Source organism: Tachysurus vachellii, chromosome 7 (assembly GCF_030014155.1).
Source record: "Tachysurus vachellii isolate PV-2020 chromosome 7, HZAU_Pvac_v1, whole genome shotgun sequence".
Taxonomy (NCBI): Eukaryota; Metazoa; Chordata; class Actinopteri; order Siluriformes; family Bagridae; genus Tachysurus; species Tachysurus vachellii.
The window spans coordinates 11,375,702-11,387,287 of NC_083466.1; the positions used below are offsets into that span (position 1 = coordinate 11,375,702).

Here is an 11,586-nt window from a genome sequence, read left to right on the forward strand (position 1 = left end):
GACACCACTAACAAAGGATATGTTGCAAAAAAATATACATTTCCAGATGTATGCAAGTTTGAAAAGTATAAATTTACATTTATAGGCAAGAGTGGCAAAAAAAAAACCCTGTGATGATATGAGGAAGAAGTCTTGACAGGAACCAAACTCAAAGGATAGTGATTATAAATCATTTCCTAAATTGCCAATCATTTATTAATTTATCAATGAATGATCATCATACTTTTTAAAATGTTCATAGTTACATTTAATGTTATGGAACATCCATGAGACTTGAGTTTTCAGGCCAGAGTAGTTTATACTTTCCAGTCTTTAACATGAAAAGCTGCATTATGTTTCGTCAAATAAAAAAAGAGAAACTTCCTAAGGAACAAGTATGTATAGCTACTTAATGTATAGCATTCATGTGAACAGGAACTAACTCCCATGTTGGGAAACTTACTGACTGTTACTGTTACAAAACAGACACTTTTTACTTAAATGATAAATAAATGCCTCCTAACAAAAAATGTTACGCCAACAATTATATACAATATATTACTTTGTTATACAACTAAAAATGTATAATTCATTGATCATTAGATTCTGATTATAGATTGTCAGCTATGAATGAGCTGTTATAGGAACATTAACATATTAGAAGGGGTGCGTTAGTAAAAACCATAATCATTTATTTTACAGACTTAAATATTCAGATCTACGGTGCTGTAGTAACAGTGGATTAGTTATCACCTTTGCCTTGCAGCTACTGGTTGGAGGTTTGACACCTGCCTCTGCCCTGTGTGAACAGAGTTTCCATGTTCTCCCAGTACTATGTTTCCTCCCCTAGTCCCAAGACATGCATTGTCCTAAGATATTGGCATCTCTAAATTGGCTATTGTGCATGAATGGATATGCCCTGTGATGGGATAAAGGGTGTCACCTGCCTTGTGCCCTGAGTCCTCTGGGTTAGGCTCCAGGTTCCCTGCAACCCTTGTGTAATGTATGGATGAATGGAAGGATGGGTGCTATCGTAAAAACAGCTTCTGATTTGCTGTCATTCAGGTGTGAAGCAGGAAACATGTACTGTATGCTACTTTAAATATCAGGACTCCAAATGTAAAATGGCTTCCTACAGTGTATGCCTATTCTTTGAGAACTGTCATCTCAGCCACAAGGAAATCCCGCATCACACTTAGTGTCCATGGAACAAGATCTACCATGACCACACCCAGGATAACGTAGTTACTGAAGATACATGAATGATCAATTTGGTATTTTCTCTTCTAATGTGTCTTTTGATTTGTACATGATTTGTCCAGGAATAAGCACAATTAACAAATCTGTCAAAAAAGCTGCAAAATGTATAGAAGTAAAAAAAAAAAAACATATATTACACTGCGTATTATTTTACATTTATATGTACAACCATATATCTATACCTAGCACCATTTCCCAGATTCCAAGCAGTATCGATCAGCACAGTAAAGCAAAATAAGGGCAACAGGTTATCATAACACTTTCATACAGGGTTAATAAAATGCTAACCAACACAGACTAAAAAAATTATAATTATAATTATAAATTATATACGTCAACTGCAGGTGAAGCTTGTCCTCATATATGGGGATAATGCACTGAATACTTTTTTAAGAAGCTCTTAAATTTATAAAATTAATTGTCCTTAGCATTCCCCTCCTTTACATCCCTGAACCCTAAGGCATATTATCCAGCAACTACATGCAAACTGATTAGGTAAATATTGTATTATTAGAGTGATAAGAGGCAGTGTGGAACCCTCCATGGAGTGTAAGAAGTTATGCTTTTACATATAGTATTATGTTTACTCAAAGCACACTTTTAAGGCCTACACCATAAGCAAAAGTGATGCCCCAAACAAAATCCAGTTCAATCTGGAATAGCCAAAAATAAACGTCACACAGAACATTTACATAGTTAATAATACTTCATGTCAGCATACACTGTGACTTTTATATACAGTAGTAAAAAGACATGGCTCATAGGTCATGCCATTGTAATTTATCAGTGTTAGAACGTTCCCAGGCAAACAGGATTAATCCCCCAGGTTTGTGGCAGGAAGAACAGGAGGACCCTCTTTGTCATGGCATCAATTCACAGTTACAGCTTTTCCGTTGCTCACAGAAAGTGTTGTGTTATAATACTCATCCTCAAAAAAAGCGTGAGCTCATTTGAAACATAGAGTCAGGGAAAGTCAGTCCCACACGTAATACCAAGTTTATATCATATAAAAATAGATTTTTTTCTACAAAGGAGAAATTGCTAACATTGCAGTTAGCAGTTGTAGTACCACAGAGTATGTCACTTAGTTTTGATTTTGAAACTTTCAGGTGTCACTTGGTGACACCAGGTGACAAACTCCAATCTCAATATCTCTCCAAGGTCTCGCAGAACCCGAATGCCAGCCACTCTGTTGTGTATAAACGATGGTTCCCAGTGCTGAAGTCTGAGAGCTACACTAAATGAGAAGGTTGATGAATGATGTTTGTGTGGAGCAATCGAGTGGTATCCGGTGCTAGTACGATGTTGTTGGGTTTCGACTTAGGCCATAGTGTACCGTTAGTATGCTCAAAGTGATTGGACATTGCCTCGGATATTTGTGAGCTTGCAGTCTCGCTGTCTCCATTATCCATACCATCAGGTTCTATTTGGCCCCTGGACAGCTCAGACCCTTCATCAACTGGCCTCAAATCATCTATGTCGTCTGTCTGTATGTGGTAGTTTGAATTTAAAGGGGAACGGTGCCCTCTGCTGCCTGCTCTGCTGCTAGTTATGCTTCCTCCTCCGGATTGCGGTCTACCATCTGCTGGAAGAATGGCGCTACCGTTCCGAGACCTGATAATTTCAGCAGTCTGCTCCATTGGAAAAGCGGAAACTGGTAGAGGAGGGTGGAATGGGCTATCCTATAAATGAAAAATAAAAAAACAAGGAAAAGATAAATACAGGGAAAAGACCACCAACCAGCCCGCTCTCCTCTATCCCATGACAGCTAGTAACTGCTGAGAGTGCTTGAAGCTGGTAATTTAGCAATTTAGTAATTAGTGAACTGTACTGCAATGCATAAAGTACTGCATGGGAGATATTTCAAAACATCATTAATGGAATCTTCCACCTTATATTATATATATTTGTTAATTGCTAGGTGATTCTGGTGCTATTTTGATGGTTGGTGTTAAATCTCTTATTTATTTGAGGTCACAGTAATGTGCTACACTGACATCACAAAACAATATTATTAATGCAGTTACAGTGGCTCAAAAATGATAAGCTTAAAAATGCAATGCAGGTGTACAAAACGGAGATGCAGAGAGTTATACTCTTTGAGACCTAGCTCAGTCATAACTGCTTTTGAATGTATGTGAAACACATGTATGAGGATGAACAGCATAATATTCATGCCATTTATCAGTAATAGTGTACAGACCAGATCGCTAATCCTGGCATAAGGCTCCATTTTCGGTCGACTAGAAACTCTCTCTTCATCTTTCTCCATCATTCGCTCCCTTCCTCTTCTGGACGAGTTACAAATGGCAGGTCGACCCAGAGAGTCTAGTCCTACAGTGGAATGACTGTCTCGAGAACGGGGGCGGTCCTGTTTTTATGTTGATATTCATAATGCATGTGAAATGAACACACAAAATAGTCAATGACAACTACATTCAATTCCATCTAAAACTATTTAAAGTGTTTGTGTGAAAAAAAAGTCAACCAACCAGTGAACTGAGACTGCTACGAATTATTCCTTCAACTCTTAATGGGATGGACTCATCCATCTGATAAAAGAAGAGAGGGAAAGGTAGAGGGTAACAACAAGAAATGTAATATGCAATTAACAAATGCATAATGCATAATAAAGCCACTGTTGCAGGGATGTTATAGTGGGAACTTTATTATAGTTTATACTTTATTTACTATGTTATAGTGGCTCATACATGGTATTTATTTTCAATGCTGGTGGAGGCAACTCTTCTGATCGAGGCCTGTCTGGATAGGGTACTAATTTCTTCTCTGAGAGAGAGAGAGAGAGAGAGAGAGAGAGAGAGAGAGAGAGATCTGTTACAAATACTCTTTACTAGGGATAATGGTTAAAGCATTAAATACTCTATGATAAATGAAATAAATTAAAATATAAACTGTGATGTATTGATATACACAAGTCCTGTGTAGTAAACTGTGAATAAATGGCCAAAAAACGTTTCTTCTTACTTTTTCTCATCCAGCTCCATAACCAGTTGTTTGTTTCTTTTTTTGTGATGTCGGTTTACTGTTATTACTACAATCACTAGAATGACCACCAAAAAGCCTGCAACTCCACCAATGATGATAAGCAGGAGGCTGTCAAACATTGTCGGATTTTTTGCTTCCGCTGTTGTATACAAGGACACACAGAGACACAACAAACACACACCTGTTAATCTTTGCACCTTCTCCAACTTAGCTAGTCCTCTAATATAGTCTGGTAAAAAAAAAAAAAAAAAACCCCACTAGAGGTCAGTAATGAGAAGGACATGAAAAAATAAAGCGCCAAAACAAGAAAACAGGAAATGAAGCTTTGATATAGCACATAAAATGTTAGCTAAGTGCAATAATAAACATTTTCATTATTAAAAGTATAATATTACATAATAAATGTTAACTACTGTATGGTATAAACATCAGTCCTTTGTTTTTCGTGATTGATATTAACTGAATAAGGCAGACCAGCCTATAATTATAGACCAACTATATTTTTTGTTGTTGCAATTTTCAATAATCAAAAACAATAGGGTTGACAGTATTTTATTAAAAACAGGGATACATACCTAATACTTCTATTCTTATGTCCACTTTCCCAGACCCCACAGTATTAGTTGTTACACATTCGTACACTCCCTTGTCTGTAAATCTGAGTGGCCTGTCAAACCTCAGAATTTCCTTCGCCGAGGTCACGCCATCTGGTAAACCGCCATCTTTCCTGTGTAATGGACAAATGTTGTTATATGCATATTTCTATTTATCCTGAGAGCAGAGGTAATAATATGGACAGAGGCAGTGTGCACCATTCACGATTTAGCAAAGGTCTGATTTCCATTCATAATTTTCAACTCACACCGATCATGAACTATGCTTCATTTCTACAGTCTATGAAAATACAATGAAGTCTGTTGTAAATGCTTTACATGATGCTTTACATAATGCACAGATAAGCTTGCACAAAATCAACAAGAGAACTGTTGTGTTCCATCATCCAGGCTCAGAAATACTGCTCTATGACTCTTCTTGCAGTGTGCTGTACATCTTATATGTCCATCCTTTCCAAACCTGTGTCTACTCATTCACTAATCATCTGTTGTTTTTCCAACCTTCTCCTCCACCTCTCCCTCCTTCGTGTGAAAATGTGTGTGTTCGTGTGTGCTCTTGACGGTTTTGCACAAGCTGGAACATGACACTAGGATGCACTTACTTTACTTGCTTTGCATTTGCACCAAGCAGATACAGAACAGGTTCTACCACTTAGGGTGCTTGCCAAAATGTTTAATGAGCGTGTGTGTGTGTGTTTGTGTGTTAAAAGACAAAGTTCAGGAACCAAGAATCTAACTGCCCAAATGTGCTTGAAGGCTCATACGGACAATTGCAAAATTAGGGATCCGGTTTATGGAATAATTACAAAACAAATGTTATCTTAATGGAAAAAAGAGATTCATACAAATGAATTCTGATGAAAATTCACATCAGTGAGGTCATTAAAGTCAACAAACTGCGTACAGGAGAGTTCGATCTGGCTAAGAAGTGATTCAATCAGGGTGTGTTAATGAATTTTGGTTGAATCACTGACATACCACACCTTGAGCCAGGATTACTGTGGCATTTAGGAAGGGAGCAAACACACACAAATAACAGCCTTTCTTTGGAGGGAGCTAGGGAAAAACAAGTATTATTTACCTAGTTTTTACTAGCTGCTTATCCAATCATAGGTTGAAATTAAGTGTACGTCTAGAACAAAATTTCAACAGAGATCCAAATGTCTCCAAACATTCTTCTCCGTGACACCAATTGTCATGACACGTTTTGAATATTGAACTCTTGTAGTTTATAGGTTTTTAAAAATGAAACTTAAAGTAATCTATTGTCTTACTACTTAAAACAAAGATTATCTTCAAGTTGAGTTTAGTCCCATTTTTAAGGCAGCAGGTGAACTTTCGTTTCTAAGTTTAACCAATTTTTAAATGTCTTGCAGTGTAGGGGAAATTAACACATTTTTAGCAAAAAGTCTTTCAAATTTGTAATTCTTGTCATGTCCACACAGGACAGAAACAACACTTCCCAGAAACCATAGTGGTGGGAGGAGTGACTCCACATTACCCTTTCTTTCTGGTTCAGCATCATGAACACAAAAGACTGTTTCTGATTTAGCATATTTTGAGCCAGGTAGATAGGAGACAGTGAAAAGTAAACTGGAAAACACTTTGACCAGCGTGTTTGGTAATGGTTTAGATGTTTAACCATTGAGAGCTACTCCAGGTTCTTGTTAAAAAAGACCAGTGGGTGTGATTTGACCTAACGTAGTTTATAGTTTTTTCAGCCTTTGACAAAAGAAGAGCATGTTGGTATACCAGAAAAAGAAACAGCACAAAGATCATTTAAAGGAATGTATTCGAAAGTGCAACCATAACAAAAGGTGTATTAACATGAGTCCATCATGAGTGTGAGAGGCATCTCTGTGTGTGTTTATAAAGAAATGGCAATCAAGTATATGGCAAGAAAAGGTAATTGTTACAAAGTAATGCTTTGTAAAATGCATTTTTTTAAAAACATGTATGGAGACATTTAGGACACTCTGTACTGTACTAACTGTACTTTTAAAAATAAACCTTACTCATTTGCTTTTCCATCAAATCTTGATTTCACAGAACCCCACATTAGGTCAAATTTCAGACATCTGCCATCAAACACCATCAAGAAAGCATTAAAGGTTGTATTCATTTGTTTTCAGCTACAAAGTGTGATTATCTGAATTTTGCACTTTTTTGGGTTTCACCTGCTTATATATTTTATTTGCTTCCCAGAACAATAAAAAATATAAACCGTGTCAGACAGTTGTAGTAACTTACCTGGACCAGGTGAAGTTGTGTGGTTTGGGGTTTCCTCCACCATCGCACTGTAGTTGAGCACCCTCAAGACCCACATACCAGTTCTCATCATAACCTGAGACTGTCGCATCCGGAGGGTCTAACACACACACACACACACACACACACACACACACACACACACACACAATACAGATACATGTATAATATATGTATATAAATGCTTCAGTTGTTTTTTGATGAACATAAAATTAGCTGACACATTAAAGTTGTTAATAATAATTAATAATATTGATAGTAATAATATCAAAAATAATTACACTATATTAGTGTTATTAAAAACTAATGCAAAACACTCTATTCATGTGGTCACACCCAAACGGTGTTTAGTTCATTTCTTGTAAGATGTTAAGACAATGAATCAGACAGAAACTGGGTAGTCACAGTCCTGAGACAGACACAAAACAGATGCCAGGAGCCAGCCTCTACATGTTAAAACACAAGTTCAAACTAAATGGACCTAGTAAGTTGTGATTTGGATATTTAAGGGCAAAATAACCAATTAAGTGTAAGGATGGTAGAAATCTAATCTCTCTAATTTTTAAATGAATCTGGCATGCCGTCTTTGGGTAACAACTACAATGACAACCTCCACAAAACATGATGAGGTTAAACTCACAGTGCACCACAAGCTGATTATTGAGCCTCCGTGGACTTTCTAGAGATGGGTGCCAGATCAGACAGTCCAGCTTACGCCCGTTCATACTCCTCAGAGGGTGAAGGGAGTACTGGATGGAAGTGACGCCATTGTCCAGACTGCGGTTCTGGCTCTGGCCCGGTAGATCTGTATCCCATGAGAGACCCGGCTGAGGCTTTGCCATTGCACGGCATGTGGCAGCCAGACGAAACGACTGTCCCTCTACTAGAACAATAGGGTCCAATGTGGAGATGGGTTTAGCTGAGGGGAAAAAACACAAAACATTTAAATTTAGTACTAAAATAGAGTGTATTAGTTTATATACAGTATCTCACAGAAGTAAGTACACCCCTCACATTTTGTAAATATTTTATTACACCTTTTCATGTGACAACACTGAAGAAATGACACTGTGCTACAATGTAAAGTAGTGAATGTACAGCTTGTATAACAGTGTAAATTTGCTGTCTTCTCAGAATAACTCAACACAAATTTACAATGTTATACAAGCTGTAAACTCACTAGTTTACATTGTAGAAAAGTTTCATTTCTTCAGTGTTGTCAGTAAAAGGTATAATAAATATTTACAAAATGTGAGGGGTGTACTTACTTCTGTGAGATACTGTACAAACCTAGCTGCATGATACATACACTACAGAAAATGACACCTTAGCCATTTAGATATATACTCTAGACTCTAGACTCATATAGACTCTAGTCAAATTTATCTGCTATTTCTTATAATGAGATTACAATAAAAACGTCTTGACTTGACAATAAACCAGATGTAATATTATGCAACCTATTTCTATACACATGTTGCTATATTTAAGCTTTAATGTTCTTATACTACTGGCCCTTTAAAGATTTAAAATAATCAACCAACAGAACAAAATGTAAAGCATAAATGTAGTTGAACATAGAAATAGAATTAGTAATTTATGATTTGATATATTATAATTGTTTAATAAGATTCTCAATATTTGAACTCGCTACGATGTCAGATGAAGTTCTGCAGCGTATCAACAGAATGTGTCATTTAGGCCAAACTGTACCTTATCATTGTTTATGCTCTATTGACAAGGAAAAGGTCATCTTAAAAGTGTCCAAAAACAACCAAATAAAACCATTTTTTCCTCAATTAATATGCCCTTTATTCAAAGTCATTTTTAGGGAAAAACGCATATTTAAATGTTGATGATAAGGTGAAAATTTTGAATACTGAATTTTTCAAATTCAAGCTCTCAAAGACATTAAAACTCTCCCTAAATCTCACAGGTTCTTTTTAACCTTTATTGACTTGAGGGAGGACTAATGAGTTTTAATTTTCAGTTTTAGATGATACAAGTTACAATCACATTATCATTTTTATGACATTATAATAGTCATGCATCAGTTCCCACACACTAGCCAGCTTTCCCTTATCACATTATTGCAACGCCTGCAGTTGGTTAGTGACTTACGGGAAAAAGAATATTCCATCCCTCCTACCCAGAGAGGCATTGCCAGGATTCAAACTCCATCTCCTGACAATACGGTGAAAGTACAAAAACATTTCCAGAGGACCAATGACCAGCCTCTACTGTGGCATTAAACAGTACTAAAAAATCGACTAATTTGATCCGGCAAGCTTTGCTCTAAGTCTGCTAGGCTAGTTTTTAGGCCAAAACAGTTATTATATTTACTTTTTGCTGTTAGTTAGTGTGTAACACCCAGCAATGATTTATTTTTTGTTCGATAGAGCAAAGATAAACCACATATTTGGCCATATTTTGTCTGAAATATCAGTTAATCTACAGTATAGAACTGGGGTATAAGCACAATGTCACACTCACAGTCATGTGTCCAGCCTGGCTGTAATATCCTGCTATTCAGTACCACTCTACTGCACTCTTGCTTATGCGATATTGCTTAAGTATTAGTCCATGATAGAGTCTGATACTGCCTTGCCCTGAAGTTATGTACTGTCATGAAGATAATTCTGAAATATATGCAATTACTACGCCTTGACCGGCATGCACACTGTGAGTCACCAGACAAACTAATCTAATACATTTGTGTATGTTTGATTTTACCCAGTTTTGCATCATGAATGTAGGTAGCTAGCATTCATTGCATTTTAAACATAACCGATTAATATATAAGCAGACCAAAACATTAATTATTGTGCTCAACCAATTTAGTATGTACGTTAGCAATAGAGAAGAGAAGTAGCCTATCCTTGTCACACCTTTGGAGAATGAAAATCCTTCATCAGTTTCTGTCTCTGTACCTTAACAGTACGTTATGTAATGTTTCAGATTTTTCAGACTTTAATAATGCATGTATATAATAATCCATGTATATTTAGTAAAGGATTTATGGTGTCAACCCTGGGCATAAAGTGGGAATACACCCTGGATGAGATGCCAGGCTATCACAGGGCACCATGCATAAACCCATTCATAATTATGTGCAATTTAGAGCAAGCAGTACACCTACTGACACACTTTGGGGTAAACAGAGGAAGCCCACACTAACATGGGGGAATATTTCTCATTTTGTTTGGCCTGGATATTTGCTCTTCCTCAGTCAGAACAGAGCTATGCTGTACATTAGCATGCAACGCATAAGGCATAATTAACTTTAAAGTAAATATGTGATCAGTTTAGAGAAATGCAAACAAGGTTAGTCTGGGGTTGTTTTTTTTTCTCAATTCACCTTCTCTGCAGTTCTGTCAGTTCCCAGCCACTAACAAACTCTCCCTAGGAGAAAGGTGAGCACAAACACATGCTTCCTCTGAGACATGTGACAGGGACTACCACATCTTTTCAAACTGCTGCTCATGCTGCACCACAGAGCAGCGTAACACTCTCAGAATAAAAGCTCTCAACAGAATAAACTGCTCTCTTCCTCATACATGAGTTCACAAACATCAGCAATTGGCTAAGTGTAATGATTGACAGTGGGCGCACACAACACTTTTATACCAGATTATATGAACCTTGGCATTGTAGGCATGTTGGCGTTACTGAAATATATGCAAACACTTACTCCACACAGTAAGAGACACTTGAGTCTTCACACTTCCACTAGGGAATGTAGCAACGGTACAGATATAACGTCCCTCATCTGAAAGCAGTGTGTTGAGGATGATCAGAGCAGAGTCCGTCATGGGGTCGCTGTTTTCAAAGCGCACACGGCCAAAATAAGAAGGAAATTCTAAAAAAGAAACAGAAAAGGAAAATTAAAACTCTGACAGCAGTAACATTAACAAGGCTTTCTGATCTGGAAGTCACCAGAAGGAGTCAAGGTTAAACTTTATTAGGCAAATACAATAAATATCTCAGCTCTCTAATGACAAAGCTGGTGATAACCATAACATCAATGTTAACTTACAATAACTTACATTTCTACATTCATATAGTTTTTGTACTGTACCTGCCCTTGCCACTACTCATAAAGGGGGAATTTTTAGTACCTTTAGTAACGTATAACATTTTACATGATTTAACATATATAATTAGTTTTTAGATTTTCAAACGTACACTGCATGGGCCCTTATAATTTAAAGACATACCTCAGCTCAAAAGTAAGTTAGTACCTTATTTTCTAAGTATGTAAACATCACATAAATGAATACAAGAAATGCTTTCTACCTAGCTGTCCATCCTGGTGATGTGCAGTTATGATCTGCTCTTCGGTCCCATCTGAATTAATGTGCGTCCAGATAACCTGGATGATCACGTCACCTTTTGATGGCTCAAACTTACAAGGCAGGTGTGTCGCTTCTTCTGCTAATGTATACACAGTCTCACTTGG

General features: G+C 37.0%; 1 protein-coding gene across 1 annotated transcript in view; it reads right to left on the reverse strand.

Moving 5' to 3' along the window:
- Positions 1-646: 646 nt before the first annotated feature.
- The window catches only part of nectin4a (nectin cell adhesion molecule 4a), a 13,429-nt gene continuing 2,489 nt past the window's right edge, over positions 647-11,586 (reverse strand). Inside the window, exons 2-11 of the mRNA XM_060874296.1 lie at positions 11,424-11,586; positions 10,819-10,986; positions 7,768-8,046; positions 7,110-7,227; positions 4,821-4,972; positions 4,225-4,384; positions 3,951-4,026; positions 3,732-3,791; positions 3,443-3,610; positions 647-2,921 (exon numbers count right to left, since the gene is read on the reverse strand). The exon at positions 11,424-11,586 is cut by the window's right edge and continues 35 nt beyond it. Coding sequence (XP_060730279.1) covers positions 2,472-2,921; positions 3,443-3,610; positions 3,732-3,791; positions 3,951-4,026; positions 4,225-4,384; positions 4,821-4,972; positions 7,110-7,227; positions 7,768-8,046; positions 10,819-10,986; positions 11,424-11,586 — 1,794 coding nt within the window. The 3' untranslated portion in view covers positions 647-2,471. The remainder of the gene's footprint in view (positions 2,922-3,442; positions 3,611-3,731; positions 3,792-3,950; positions 4,027-4,224; positions 4,385-4,820; positions 4,973-7,109; positions 7,228-7,767; positions 8,047-10,818; positions 10,987-11,423) is intronic.